The sequence below is a fragment of the Mycteria americana genome, chromosome 5 (assembly GCF_035582795.1).
Source record: "Mycteria americana isolate JAX WOST 10 ecotype Jacksonville Zoo and Gardens chromosome 5, USCA_MyAme_1.0, whole genome shotgun sequence".
NCBI classification, from domain to species: domain Eukaryota; kingdom Metazoa; phylum Chordata; class Aves; order Ciconiiformes; family Ciconiidae; genus Mycteria; species Mycteria americana.
This window is the reverse complement of record NC_134369.1, coordinates 71547256-71563239: the sequence shown is the minus strand read 5'-3', so window position 1 is coordinate 71563239 and position 15984 is coordinate 71547256. Positions and strand designations below refer to the sequence as shown.

At 41.1% G+C, this 15984-nt stretch overlaps 1 protein-coding gene across 3 annotated transcripts in view; it reads right to left on the bottom strand.

Moving 5' to 3' along the window:
- Positions 1-15984, bottom strand: part of SOS2 (SOS Ras/Rho guanine nucleotide exchange factor 2) — a 55163-nt gene that overhangs the window by 37504 nt on the left and 1675 nt on the right. For all 3 annotated transcript variants that reach the window (XM_075503975.1, XM_075503976.1, XM_075503977.1), the window contains exons 2-3: positions 4142-4267; positions 795-926 (exon numbers count right to left, since the gene is read on the bottom strand). In XM_075503975.1, the coding sequence (XP_075360090.1) occupies positions 795-926; positions 4142-4267 (258 nt within the window). The remainder of the gene's footprint in view (positions 1-794; positions 927-4141; positions 4268-15984) is intronic.

The window sequence follows — 15984 nt, the reverse complement described above, 5'->3', positions numbered from 1 at the left end:
CTAAATCAATCAAAAAAAAGAAATACCAAAAAAGAGCAGTGTTTGAATCAGCCTGAATCTACCGATTCAGCACTGATCTAAAAGTGATTAAACACTGATCTAAAAATCAGAGTACTGTTTTATCACTAAAAAAACCCAACAAACCTCTGCAGGGGCACAGTATGAATACATGCTTACTGTGTGACACTAAAACCTGACTGTAAGCAAGGAGCTCTATGCCTGTTGAAGTAACATGACATCTAAGAACTGAGATGGCCAACTCTCCTCCTCAAAACCCACCAACAATAAAGTCTGTGTTTGGTCTTTTGTGACGCCTTTGCAGATCTATTGATTTTAAAACCAAGGCATCAGTGACATTCAACAGTAACTGAAAGGACATTGATACACATCTTAGTTGACAGTATACAAGGAACAGGATCTACTTGTTCTCTCTCCTATTTTGGCTTCTGCAGCATTTTGAAACAAATAAAGGCATCAAAACAGCGCTACTGCAGTTGGTAAGGTATTTGAGTTTGTTTGGGTTTTATTTATGTTAAAAACTAACTAGTCATATTTCAAAGAAGAGTAATACACTGATGTCCAGAACATGATGAATTTAGGTATCTACATTTATTACATACTACAATATATTCATCCTGTTCTATGGTGACTTTACTCTTTCAGCCAGTATGAGAAACTTACCTAACTTCACAGAAATTAAAGAAATACTTTAAAGGTTATGCTGGAAGGCAATAATACAGCTGGGGGGGTGTGGTGGACAGAAGCAGCAGTCATCAGGTTGTTGGTTTAAGTACCTTTAATAAAGGATGTATTTTGTCCACAGGTAGCAGGAGAGGGTTTCTTCTTTTTCGTTTCTCTATAGCAGACTGCGCATCAGCAATCGCCCATTTGTCTATTGGATGAGGAAATGTCTTTTGAACACGCTCCTGTCCAAACATAGAGAGTGCACTTAGATTAACCGCAGTAATCAAAGAGAAGTTTTAAAAAAACAAAACGGCAAATTACTTCCCCTGCAGTATAGACAATTATCCTCCTCCTCAGTGTTTGCAACACGTTTTCCTAACGGTTCTCTCCTCCTTACCCAACTCAGCTTCACTCTTTTCAATAATCCCAAACAACATCCCTTCCCTAAGCAGGAAGAACTCCTTCAAATCTCCTAAAACAACTCCTGCTCTATGATCTTTTCATCACAAGAGCAGCAAGAAACCTCAGCTGAGACCAGGAGCCCAAAATATAAACAACATCAGGAAGTACTAAACAGTTTACAGTCTAAATGAAAAAAACAAGTCGGTATTGTTCTTATTTCGTAACAGTCTGGAGTGTAACTTGTCCTATATGAGATCAAGTTTATGGCAGAAGTGAAAAAACAAGTGCAGGATCTTCTAACTAGTAGGAGGGCTGTGATTCATGAAACAGGCTGGCTGTAACACTTTGGACTCCAAAGCCCACACAGGAGCATCTTCCCCGCTGCACAGCCAGTCACAGTGGCTGCAGTTTACAGTTTGCAGTTATGGCAAACCGTATGCAATTTCAGGTCACTTTTATATAGGTTCACATTTCAACAGCTGCTATAGGAACGGGCAAGATGACCCCCACAACAGAACAAACTGCTTTGGGCAGCAGCCCCACGCTTCAGCAGCCCCCAGCTAAACACGTGCAAGACCCCAGTCCTGCTTTCCATGAAGTTCTCCAGGCTTCCTGCTGCAGCCCCGGTGAGCTAGGGAATTAAATGCTGAAAGAACAGGTCTAAACTGAACTCTGATGACTGCTTAAGTGACTTTGGAAAACACGGGGTTTTTAAGTTAGCTAGCTATCCCATACTCAACACAAGGCAAGCGAGCCGTCTTCCAGGACACTTGTGACTGCCACAGCTCTGTTCTGTCCTTGGGGGGGAGCAGCGATCACCTCCAGCAGTGCAGCCCACCACCGTGGCCCTTACTCCACCTGGCACTGCCGGGCAGGCACAGTACGAGGTGCGGTGCCATACCCGACCTCTGCTTTGGACCTGTAACCTGGGCCACAATGAGGCCTGGATGCGTGACAACCCTTAAAGGACAGGTTTTACAGATGAGCTGAAGAACGGTCCAAGAAAAATGGTGAAATCTATGTGTCCCTTTGATAAAAAGATTTTTGCATGTATTCTGGAATTTAACAGGGAGCCTGAGGTCTTCTTAGAGGCAGCTTTTAAATATTTGCACATGGCCATTTGACGCTCAACTTTCTGCGTCAGCTGTCTGTGCCAGGCAAACACACGGTGACCTTTCCTCTTGGACAGCAGCCTACGGCTCTGGGCTGGTTCACCAAAATGAACTTTCCTTGAGATTCTACCAGGAGATCGCCCGCAAAATGGACGTAACGTGGCATTCAGCTGTCCTTCAACTTAACAGTGCACTTCACGAGTAACGCATGCTTTTTGCACTCGGACTTTGCTAGTTCCCAGTGTTTAGCTGGGAACAATTTGAAAGGCTTGTTCCATTTATAAAACCTTTATAATTTGAGATTTTAGACCTTGATCTTGCAAAGACTTAAGTATAATATTATGCACAAATAGCGCCATTAACTACAGGCTGTTATGTAAATATCTGCATGATAAACTTTAGAGATCACAGCTCTCATGTTTTCCCATAACAGCTAAAAACAGCTGAGGAGCAGAGCCAAAGCCTTCGTTCGTGGATCTCGGATGCCTGCTGGCAGTGCAATCCCACCAACAACCCGTAACACAAAACTGAATTCTACTTTCCCTGCTCTGGAAGAGTCTGAATGTATTGACCTACAGATCAATAACATTTTGGGGAACCTGTTACCACTGTTTAGTGGTAATCTGTGGTTTTAAATTAAATAACTGTTATATTCCTAAGCACAACAATGTTTTATTATTCACAGCTTTAAAATGGCAGGTCTATTTAAAACACAATACACAGGATTTAGTGTCTGCTGTGATATTCATAACCGCAATTCAGAGAGTTGTCGGTTATCTCAGAAGGCTGTCTGTACTGTGTGCAGTTTTGCAGACAGTAATTAGTGGAGCATACACACACCCCATGAAAATTATTAATTCATACGTACACAGGGTAATTTTATCATCTCATGACTCAGAAGCAGAAAACTATGGAGTTCGTGTGTAGAATAATCAGTGCTATCTCAAACTGTCCTGTGTGCTGGAGGGTTTGATCAGCTGGGAACTGGACAAAGAACATGGTATTTCTCAGTTCCACATCTAAAGTTCAAATCCAGACTCAAGGTAGTAACAATCCTGAGAGCTATTAAGGGACTATTAAGTTTTGCTTTTATTTAGTCATACTATAATCTTTATGCATCAGTATTACAAAATACATTAATCATAAACCAAAATTAATAACTAATGTATTAACTCAGTGTTGAATAAAGGGCGATTGCTGCATCTAATAAGAATCTAAAACCCCTCAGGCAATTATTTTGTAAATATATATATATTCTTTATTTCCATGACACACATATAGAATATTAGCCGAGGACTTCATTTGGTTTTAGGCTGAAAATCCTAGACATATAGATTGATGTAAAATTAATACTCTACAAAGCTGTAATGGGCCACAGCTACATGAAAGCACTTTCTCCCTCTAGACTGTATACTGAAGCGCACTCCATTAAAGCCCTCATTTTGTAACTGATGACACAAAAGCAGACAGCTGCAATAATACAAGAGCCTCAGTGAGTTCAATAAAGTTCCAGGAACATACAACTCTATTCCCTCAGCTGCACAATCCAGGCCTCACAACAGTAACCTTTCATTCCAATATTTACTTTTCTTCTGTATATTTATGTCAAAGAGTAGGAAAACTTGCAACATCCTTACATTCTTAAGTCTAAGGTGCACTTGAGCAGCAGAAAATCCTTCAAAGTATTCTGCATTTATAAAAATAATGCTGTAAGAAAAAATTCCCACCATTTCTATCCTGAAGCTCTGTATAGGCAAATGAGTTTCCACTTAAGCGTGCTTTGTGAAATCTGAACGCTATATAATCTTTTAGAAAAGGACTATTAACAAGCTCTGCTCTTTGGATTCACCTTGCTTTAACTTCAACCTGCACTGCTCAAAATATCTTTGTTCCTCTTAGTGATTCTGCAAGCAAGCACTTGGTTTTTCATTATCTAGTCTTACCTCTACATCTTGGACAGTCCGTGGCTGAGCAATGCATAGTTTGTTTAGCAGCTGAAGTATCAACTCTTCAATGTAATAGAGGGAATCTTCTTTTGCTGAAAGGTTTGGATGAACCTGCTGCTGAACCTGTCCAGAAGAATTAAAAGAATTAGGGTTTTTTTCCCCATTTAAAGCTGTACAGAAGGAAGAATCAGAAAAAAGCAGAGTACCTCTGTACTGTAGTGCTGCAAATTCACACACTTCCAGTAATTTCCCACAAGTTTTAATGTGCGGTTAAGATGGCAATTCCTACTCCTGCAAAGTTGGCGTCTCTATTCAATTAAAATCTAAGTGTTTAGCCTTTATGGTGGGGAAGAAATTTCAAGCCAAGGCAGATTTCTGCCAACGATGCAGTGAAAACAATCACTGTGTGTAATTCTGCAGTTATTCATCCACAGAATGAGTAACATACAGTTATGTTACTAACCCTACTAATGAGTACTGGGTGACTGTGAACAGAGGAGGAACATGGACCCACCAGAGGAAAAGACTTAATAAGCAAGGACACCAGGATAAGAGAACTAACCAGTCTGACAGGGAACTGAATTAATGCGCTGTTAAAACCTGTGGCAATAAAAAGCCATGGCCATGACACTGGAGAAGGGCTGGAACAACTCTTTGAGATGCCTCAGAACCAGAAAACTAACTAGACCAAACTAACTAGAACGCTGTCTGAGGCACGAGATGTGAAATACTTACAACAGAGAGGGAGACCTAAGGAAAAGCACGAGTCAAAATACAAGAGTGTCAAGACTAGGAAATGCGCTATGAGAAAAGCTGACTTCCACCTCCCGCTAACGCAAGGCAGGGTAGTGTCTTTTATCTCACTTCATGAAGGTTAATCACAGCTTTCGTTTCCCAGGCTAAGCTAGACCAGACAACCTGAAACAGGCAACTTCAGCATGTGCCCGCACAAGCTGAAGGGCCACTTACTCGCCCTGGTCCAACGTGGCTGTTTTCCTACTAAAAATCCCCCAGAACCAAACAACCACCCCACCTTAAAAAAAAAAAAAAGCACTCAAGAGATAGTCTCTATACTCAGTTTTCCCTGGCAGCCTCTCAATCAGGAAAGCGCTAACTAGATCTTAAACTACAGCCAAAGATTCGTAAGTAATACAATCCAGGGAAATTCCCTACTCTCCCCATACAAATTATATGTTAATCACCTCAAAAAAGTAATCTTACATACTTACATTGGCATTCTGTACGTGGTTTACACAAGACAAACGGATCGGTAGTTTCTTGGGGGAAGACAATAACAGCTTTGGGTCAATTCTAATCCTCTGAAATACATGCACTCCCTCCCTCCAAAGACAACGGGCGAGTCCACAAACATGAGGGGGGCTCTGAGGGCTGCCTCCAAATTAAGTAACTAATAATTGCATGGCAATACCTTGGGGGCACTCAATTTGCAGCGCTGAAGGCTTTTGTAAGTCGTGCAAAAACAAGACCAACAAGGAAGTAAGGTGTCTGACCGGCTTCCTTCCATGCTGGCCGCAGAGGAAGGTGGGCAGAGCTGCCCAGGAGCCGGAGCCACTGCAAGGAACCGCTTGCTGCTCCACCTCCTGCTATGCCAAGGCCTGAAAGAACTGGGGGAACAGGACTGGGCTTTGCCCCCACACCTCCACGTGAGGAGAGAGGAAGAGCCAGGACAACCAACAGGTAGGGAGAAAAAATGAAAATCCACAGAGGGTGACCACTAGAAGGGGCTGCTGCCCTACGCCTTCAACATCCTAGAAGCAGAGATGATGACTTGGATGGAGAAGTGTACCTACCAACACACTGCTCAAAGATGGGGGAGCACAGACAGGGACCACACGTACCAACAACAGGAATCCGAATGTCTCAGGGGAGCGGGAAGGGACACACACACTGAAAATGTGAAAATGTACACTGGTGTTGATTGTATTGGAGTTGATAATTAAGGTGTTACACCGTGGTGATGAAAAGAGACTGCCGATCATGGGGGCTCCTACGCGATACCCAGGGAGAGATGCCCTCCCAGGCAACAACGCACGTTTCTAGTGCTTAATTCTGCACTGGCATCCTCTCTCAAAAAGCACAGGTGAAGAAACACATTAATAAGGCAGTTGTACACCAAGAGAGAAGGGACTACACATTCTGCTTCTAACCCAGCTGCTCAGTTTTGTTCTAGAGTTTTTGTGTAGATCTTTATGTATCGTTTAGTCTTCTGCACCTCAAACATGAATACTTCTCAGCTTCATATAACTGTTGCACTGCCGACGTGTATACAAGATCATGTACTACTGGAAGAAAGGAAAAAAAAAAACCCTCAAGAAAATCAAAACCACTCCTTGAAACTCTTACTTAAGACTGCGGGTTTCCAACAATAGTCAGTGCATTTCATGTTCTTCCTGAACATAAGAGTTTAATTCACAAAACAATGGAAAACCAGGAAGTGTCGAGTTAAGGTCCTGCCACGTATCTCTTACACGAACACTACTACAGCAAAAGCATTAGCTAGCTAACTAGGAAATAAGATGAAATGCTATTTCCCCCACAATGAACCCTTAATGATGCTCCACAGAAATGACAAGAACAGGAGCTGTAAGAAGATGAGAAAAGGAAGCTGTGCTCCCCTTAAGAGAAGATAAGGAACTCCCATTTACTGTATCAGATCACAGCCATTCTCCTCTCACAAGGGTCACTCATTGTAAAAAGAGACGTCACTGCCACAAAGAAAATTACTTCACTTGTAACTAACTTCAGTTCACAGGTCTAAACAGCTCATGCCATACTCTCCTCAGCTTTTTCAAGAGCACATGGATATCTAACAAGGTTGAGGACAGGCAGAGGAGCAGGCAGCCCTCTTCAAACACTGGCAGAGAATGTCAGCTTCATACGATGAACACCAACATAGGGACTGGGTCAATTTTGCTTCGAAAGGAGCAAAACTGCCAACAAAGCCCAACATTTCTGGGTTGAGGCAACTCTTCCCAGAGGATTTAGAAATCAGCTTCCATTTGAAATGATACCGCCTGCAGCATCGCAGAAAGGTCCCAGAGGTTCTCATGCACTCTCTGGCTTTAAGGCAAGTTATCTTGACGTAAGTGCTGTTACTGAGAAAAAACAATTTCATACCAAGGCGCTGTTTTTCATAGCAGAACAAAAAGACAGTTATAAAAGCCATGCACCAGCTGGTCAAATCAGATGCCACTGTATCAAGGAGAGAACACTTACTCTTTACAGTATTCACCTAAACCCTGACTGAAAGGACTGGAGAAACAAGGAGACACTGATAAAACACAGAATGTACGGAAAAAAGCAGGGCGAATTACTGAGGACATGTCTCTTCTGGAAGGTACATTCACCGATCTGAGGTTCAGACTGAAATATTTGAGCACAATTGTATTAGCTGACATGGAATAATACACCATAGCTAACAGAGGGCTAAATTTTGATCCAACTTGTAACTGCTTTCTTTAAGGGTCAAAATACTTAAACCCACAACGTGTTACACTAACCAGAAAGACCTCTGCTGCAAGAACTCTGAGCAGACGGTATCAGAGAAACCAGATTTTTTTACCTGTTTTATCTATGAAACAACCCAAGCGGAGTGCTTGAAGTCGTTAAAGAGGGAGATGAAGATGAGCAGGACTAACTACTTTTCACTGTGTCATTCACATAGGATTATTCCATCATGAGCTGTTCCAAGGAATAGAAATGAAGTAACAGGTATGAGTCCCATAAGTGTGGCATTTAAACATGGCCTTCAGGCCTTTCTGGGGGACATGCTTTTATTTGAGACGGGAGTTCCTAAACTGCTCCTTCCCTTGCTCCTCTTCTTTACTTCTCCCTACTCTTCCACCCCCCCAACACATGCGTATTTGATGAAAATCCAGTGGCAGCTTCACAGGGGCGTCTCCTTCCTACGGCTGTAGCCTTCAGCAGATTTGGCAGGGCTCTCCAAGAGCTCGACTGCATCTGTACAAGCAAGTGGCTCAAGAGGAGACTGAAAAACCCTTAAAGGTAAATTGAGATCCTCCCCCTAGTTCCTTCCGAGAGGCAGGTCCTGCACCACACCACAAAAGCTTCTAGAGAAAACAGGCAGCTGCAGAGATGAAGTCAAGCTCAAAATTCCTTCTCAGTGAGATTTTAATAGTCCTTACAGGCCCCTGGGAAGAAGTCTGTTAAGACGAGGATGAAAACTTTTCAAGGAGATAAACAGTATTAGGACTAAAAACAAACCAATCTTATTTTTTAGAACTAATGTAAGGGCAAGCTTAGTTTTGAACTGCAGGAGATTTGGTATGAAGTCTGAATATCAATAATATCTGGACTTGGGGAAATTCAGAAGTCCTGAGTATAAAAGCAATGGTCAAAGGGTTGTATCTGAAACAACAAAAAGCCAAGGAAAAAAATACCAGAGCCAAAATGGCAACTTCTTTTTAGCCTGTACTAATGAGACAAATCAGCAATTTGGCTATACTGCCTAAATATATTTTTTACATAAGACATGTATTTTGGTAGTAAAAATACATTCAGAAAGCTCCAGTTGTTCCCCAGTAAGCACATGTGCAAAACAAGAGATTGTTCATAAAAAAAAAAACCACAACAGAAAAACCCCAAACCCATGACACGCACACTGAGTCTTTAGACAGCATATACCATCACAAACATATAAATTCATATTCCTGAAAGACTAGATGACAATATCCCACTCCTCTACTTATACTCAAAACAACTACATTTTCAGAAAACACAATTCCAATATTACCCAAGATTTCAGAACAAGAAGCTTCTAATTTAAAAAATGCCACCGCAAAATCTGTTAGCATGATCGTATAACATTTCTAAGCTTACTATGCTAACAGGATGGCTTAATAAATTGCATGTTAAATTTGTAAACTAACTGCGACAGAAACTACTCATTCTCCTTTTCCCACAGCAACCAATTTCAACTTAGAAACTATTTATATTTTACTTGCCTCGTAAAAACACAGTTATACTAGATCAGCAGACAAGTACAACTTTGTGAAGCTGTTTGTTTACTTGAGGAACAAAGCATATAAATTTGGGAGCAAGAAAAATAATTATAGAAGATAAAAGTTAAATATTTACTATCACAGGCTGGTTACGGTCTTGCCAACACTTGTATTTCCATACTCTGGGTTCAAGGTGATGAAAATACATCGCTGACAAAGCAGCACTAGGTTTGGCCTGTACCCAGATGTGAGAGCCAGGAAAAAGAAAAAAAAACAAATCCGACAAATGTCTCTTTTTAGGTTGGGTTTTTATTCCTTCTTATCTTTTCTCCTCTAAAGATAACACCGCCCATTAGAAACATAAAACATCTGCTCCAAAGGCGTTTTTAATCCCTCATCTGGATGATGCTCCAGAGGAAGAGGGGAACCAGATGTAGTAACTTAAAGGCCTGTGATTCTCTTCTTCAGTGAAAGATGACAGCTTCGATATTCCCAATTTTCAAGCGTAATCACAGCATAATTCTTTAGAAAGAACCACAAAGATTTAAACACTTGAAGAGATATCCCAAATAAAAACGCACTGTCAACTTCTTAAAAAATAACTACACTAATTTCTAACTTTATTTCCAGTACAGCAATTTCTAGATGGCCCGTCTTTCGTAAATCAAGCTAATACATGCTGATAGAGGAACAATATGAAGTAATCTCTTAAGCACAGCAGAACTTAATAATTTACCTACATACAGCACGTTAGCTTTTTCACTGCAATTCTAAATGCTTGATGCATGGTTAGCAAAACAAAGTGTTCTCCTAACACAGTGACTGAGCTACAAAAAGCATCTCAGGTGCAGATCATCCGTCAGCTGGCTGACCTCAAAAACACCGACTGCTGTTAAGTGACTGCGTACGGGGGTGATTAAACAGTCACCTTACACCATCACTTTACTGTAAATGTAATTTCTTTCCATTTTTAGCTATTTAACTACTATTCTCTAGTATATTCTAGTTGAGGGGAGGGTGAATTAAAGGAGATTCACAATGAGTGGCACAGACAGGGATCTGCATTCTGCAATAGCATCAAAGATGGTCCTAAGATCTACTGGGAAGTCTGCTTGGTGCAGACAGAAAAAACATATCAGTAACGGCACTAAGCTGATGCATAGTTGGTTGATAAATTGTAAATCAAGCGCAGACCACCATTCCTCCCATGTTTTTCTGCAATAAGCTCTCGCACGTTAACACACCTCGACGGCATGCGGTGGAAGGGACTGGTGGATCGTGGCGAGCACAGCGGCACGGGCTTGGTCTCTGCCTGCGTCCTACCCCCACCACACCGATGTCAGGCTTCTGCTGCTGGCCGCACAGACGGGCTTCCTCCAAGAGCCGCCCGCCGGTAGTTTCTCCTGCTGGCACTTCCCTGCCATGCCTCACTTCTGCTACAGCTACTCTCATCTACATTTCATATTGTGTTTCTCACAACACCTTCACAGTCTCTGCTTTTCCACCCAAACACACAAAATCTCCTCCTTCCTCCAGTTTATTGCATCCTTTTATACAGAGTCAAGGAGAAACTAAAATGTGCGTATGTTTATATGTACACAAACACATATATTTTAATCTTAAAAACGGATGGAAAATTAAGCATTTGGATTTTATCCATCCGTATAAAATGTCTTGTTTAAATTGAGATAAACCCTGAATGAGCTAGGCACAGCCTCTGCCCTGTGATACAGAAGGAAAACACCACGGCCGGTGTGGAGATTGCTGTGCCCACGTCTTACTGCAACATAACAGCTTCCAGTTCTCCCCCAACTCTTTGGGACATCACTTCCCAGAGCTCAGAGCTGCTCTGGGCTCTGAACCCAGCACCCGCAGGCTCCCTCTCCCCACTTTTTACATCACGCCCTCCCCAAGAAGAACCGCTTACTCAGGTAGCCCAAATTATTCAAACAGGCCAGTAACTTTTCAATTAGGTCTTTAGAAGAATTAAAAATTAAAATTAATTCACGAGCAAGACAGGCCAGCAGAGTTTGGAGCTGCAGAGTGAGCTCTGAGATTTGTTATATTTTAAGTGAACAGATGCGGAAATGCAGTAAGAAACAATAAATGGCGAAAAGCAAAGATACATACCGCTTAAAAGACAAAAAAGGCCAAACCTTAAATTTGGAGACAGTGAAGACTGTCAGAGTCATTTCTTTGTGAACCAGATAGTCACTGAGATTACATTAAAAAATCAGGGGAAGTGTCAGGAGAATAAAGAGGCCATAAATATGGGAAAAAGATGTCCTCGGCACGTTTTTTTACATGACTAACCCGCTGAACTCAAGGAATGGCAGCACACAGCTCATCTGAAAAGCCTGGCAGAAAGGGAATTGGTGAGGTAATTATAAAAGCAAGTAACAGACTCAACAGCTTCTCCGGAGGAGATTAGATAATGCTTGCACTGTGCAAAGAGGAAAAGAGCGGTGAAAAACGAGGGAGAGCAAGAGAGGTGGTGGAGAGGAGACAAAGGAACCCTGGAACAGCTGAGGGGGCTCAAGTGGGAGAACACGTGTGAAACGGTGAGATGAGAAAAAGCGATGCACGTGCTGCCCGGCGCCTGGCTTACACGGTACGCAAAAGGGGCAAGATGACCACACGTGGGGGGAATAAAGGTGCAAGAGCAAGGTGAATCTCGGCAGTAAACGCTTCAGTTTGTTTCTTTCTTCCCGTGACTAGTTAGCCTGGCAAGTCTTTAAGCCAACGCAAATGCTAATTTCCATGTTAAAATGGAACAACACAGGTAGGAAGTGTTTCTTCTGCTACTGCTGCCAAATGAAATTACACTGTTCCTACTACTTTTAAACTCCTCAGATTTAAAACCACCTTCATTTCATGCCATTGGCTGAGAAAACTCTTACCATTTGCCAACTGCAGATTCCAGTGACAGTACTTAAGCTAAACAGTGTAAAAAAAAAAAAGGCATGAAAAAATAGGATTTAAGTAGAAGGACCAGTCCCTTTGGTTCTAAATTCTATTTATGATAGTGAACATTTATGCAAGAACAACAACAACAAAACAGTCTACTTACTTGTAAGGGCCTAAAACCAACCTATAATGACACCCAACCGCTACTAGGAATACAACAGGTCCGGAGGAATTAGCCTGTTGTTTACAGAAGGCTTGGTAGCGTCCACCTCACAGGGACTTGCTGTTCCTTTCCACACCTCCAGCCACCTCTCGACTGTGAACACGGTGTTGTGAGGCAACAACCGGATCTGTGCTTCAAACTTGTACGGATCTACGTATTTCACAGGTAATTAAGTAGCACCAGCACTTCCCTTATTTGCCATTCTCCCAAGCTGAATGTCACAGAGGCATTCGTGTTTGTAGCAACTGCAAAGGTCCAGGCTTCAGAGCTCAAATAAATCTGTTTATTAGAAGCTAAATAACATAACAGACTTCAAAACTAAGTATCACTATTATTTTAAAACATCACAACAAGCAACTTTACGGTTGAAATTATAATGCATTAAATAATAATGCATGCTAATGAAATTAGCATGCATTAATTAATAATCCATTATAATGACACCAGAATGCATTAAATAATTCTAACCCAAGGGGGCCTGATCCTGCAATGGAAAACATGCAGGCGACCTGCCCTGACAGAGCAGTGAAGAAAATGGGGCAGCCCCTGCACTTACCCCGACCACGCAACCTGACACAAAAGCTGCCTCATTCTAGATTAACTCCCGTATGTTCTAAAATAGAGAAGCACTGAATTAATGTAAACTTAAAAAACGTCCTCAAAATGGTCTTTTATATTTCTGCATGCCACATTTGCCAAGAATAAACCCTTTAGTCATGCTCTAGAAATTTGATGAGTAGTCCAGAGCAATAGTGGAATTGTTTTAGAAAATGCAAATAGTGTACAGTGCCATGATTACACCAACATGTGTAGTGCCTGCAGAAATGTGAGTATTAGTTGTTTAATGCTCTCTATTTGTAGATAACGGAGAAAAAAAACCAATAATACCTATGAGATGCCTGTGAATTTAATTTAGAAAAGTCAAAGAACAAAACAACTGAACACACAGCTCTTGTTTACAGAAATGTATTTTTAATTTGCCAGTGGATTTCTAAGAGCACGCACAAATGATAACGTGTGCTAAGAACACACAAGAGTATTTTAGGGCAAATAAATCCATATAGGCGTGTCCAAGAACACACTATGCATTATTTTAAAAAATACACACTAGTTCTACAGAGTCACCTGTTTCATTTTGAAAACTTGTTCCGAGTAATTGGAACAGAGGTTTATTCCAGGTAGCAATGGAAGAAAATATCTTCTATTAATGAAGTTTTCAATTACAATTCCCCAAAACTTTTTATACAATGCATGTCCAGTACATTAAAACTGGGACCTTCAGCGGGTCAGTGGGAGTTATACACTCAGCTGCTACCACTGAGATTCATGCCCCACTTTCTTGGGCTTCCCTGTAATCCCAGTCTAAGATTAATAGGTATGACATCAAAGCATTGATATCAACCTGGAAAATCAATTCAGTTCTGGAAAGTTTCATCTGGAAGAAAGTTGACAGTCAGCAAGAACAAGCTTTGGCACTGGATCTGTGCTAGGAAACCCAGTTACAAAATTGAAATGCCAGCTTTAGAAACAGACTTCATCACTTGATGTCTCTTCCCACAAAGGCCATCAGGCCAGGAACAGCTAAAAACCCAACACATCGCAACAAACCCGAACAACAAACACCTGGAGACATGAAAAAGGGAGAGAGAGCAAATCCAACACCACCTTCCCCTCCAGCACCCACCCACCGCAGGAGAAAATCCCCCTCCACGGAGGGCCCTGGTTCCATCAGAGAAGGATCTGGCTGGCTGCGGAGGGGAGAGCAGAAAAGCCCCTCACTCGTAGCCCTCCAGAACGGCACTGCCCCGTCAAGGACCAGCTTTAATATCGCTGCCAGTATCAACACCCCAAGGATTCAAACCCTACCGACCCCGCTGGCAGGGCGTTTGAAACGCAGGCGATTCCTGCTGGAACAGCTGCCTGTATGCTTCGAGAATTATTCAGAGAGACAGTGGGATCCCTTAATGACTAAAGTCAGCTCCCAGATTAAAAGCTTGTATAAAGCTTAGACCATAGATGTGTTTGAAGTGATTTACTTGCTACAAACAGCGGTTCAAGTAACTATAACCTAAGCGCCCAGATAAAATACTGTTTTCTTCTGATTCATTTACTTTGACAGGACTTTTATAACGAGTTTCATTATACTCACTTCCTACTTAGGTTTCCAGCACAGCAACAGAAGAAAGTAAAACGTTTCAGAGTAAGGACATGCTTGTAAATCTACCAGCTGGAAGAGAGGCAATACATGAAACTGCTTTAAAATTTTCAACTTACTAGAGTCCAAGGTGCCAGTGCTAAGGATATGGCAATATAAATATATAAAAAAACTATTTAACAAATCTGGTTTAATCATGTCTTGCCGTTTAGCTTTGGTTTTTTTCCTAGAAAGACTCACACTGGTAGGTACAATTTAGCACTCTCTACTAATCTTAAAGATGCAGGACTGCTTAAATGCATACAGAAAAATGTTCAAAAGACAGATTCTCATCTTTTTTTCACATATTAAAGCAAGAACTGATGTATTTTACCATTTTTCCTCCGCTCATGTTTTGTTAAGTGTCAACTGCATAGAACTAAAGTAAATGCAAGGGTTTAAAAGTGGTTTGATAAAAAGAAGTGACCTTAAACTTGCTGAATGCATAATGAAAGAGAGACCGGAGCTCTTCAAAGCATGTTATGGACTTAAAATTCAAGAAGCAAGGAAACACTATCTGTTCTTAGTGAACTGTTCCGGCTTGTTACCCAGCTCCATATCTTTCTGTATTTTAGAATTAAGATTTCTCACACCTTAACATACAAAAGGAAAACCAAAAACTTTCCTCTTTTTCTACTACCAATTTCTCTTCTGAAAGAAGTGTTCATTAAAAGGAAAAGCTTTCAAGAATGGGAAACAGAATACCATCTCTGCACTTGCAGCATAGGCTACTGTGATAAAAACCTAGCTTAGAAGTTCAAAAAACTCTATTCCAGGCATTTAGCTAAAAAGTTTCTGAAGCTCAGACTAAAATTTTCACTGCATAAGCAACCTGCTTGAAAAGATCGTATCTAAACTGGCTGACAAGTGGACTTTTAAACCTCTTCAGAACGAAATTGCAAAGTATTTGAAAACTGTGGTAACATTTTATAAATTCTGAAACTAACACAAAATCTGATGCCTTGATGCATGCTTTGGATTCAGTACCACACTTTTCAGCTCTCCTATAAATAACGGAAATGCTCTCATCTCATTATCGAAGTGAAAACGCAAGATGTAAACAAAACAACCCATAAATTTTCTAAAATGTTCTGGTTTAAAAATCTCCAGTGTTCACATTAGGGCACTTGATCTTTTAAAGCATATTAAAACTGACAGCATCTCCCTAATAGCCTGACTGCAGTAACTGGACCAATGATACAATTTTGTTTTGACTCACTGATACTGCGTGTTCATAAAATAAATGCACATTACAGTACGATTGCTTCATGCTAAAGGGTGGGTACTGCAGACAAGGAACTTTCCCAGGAAGAAAAAAAACTGTCTATAAGCAACTATAAATTTTTACAAGCACTCACTGGTTATCAAGACTTTATTTCCTCTGGTTTAGAAAGTCTATGTTCCCGCTCTGTTTCTTTTCACCAAAACCAATGTACAGAGACAGTAAGAACTGGTAAGAGCAGCATTACTCCACCAACTTTTACACTATTTGTAATTTAAGAGAGAATCATTACCCCACGCTACCACTAAATCT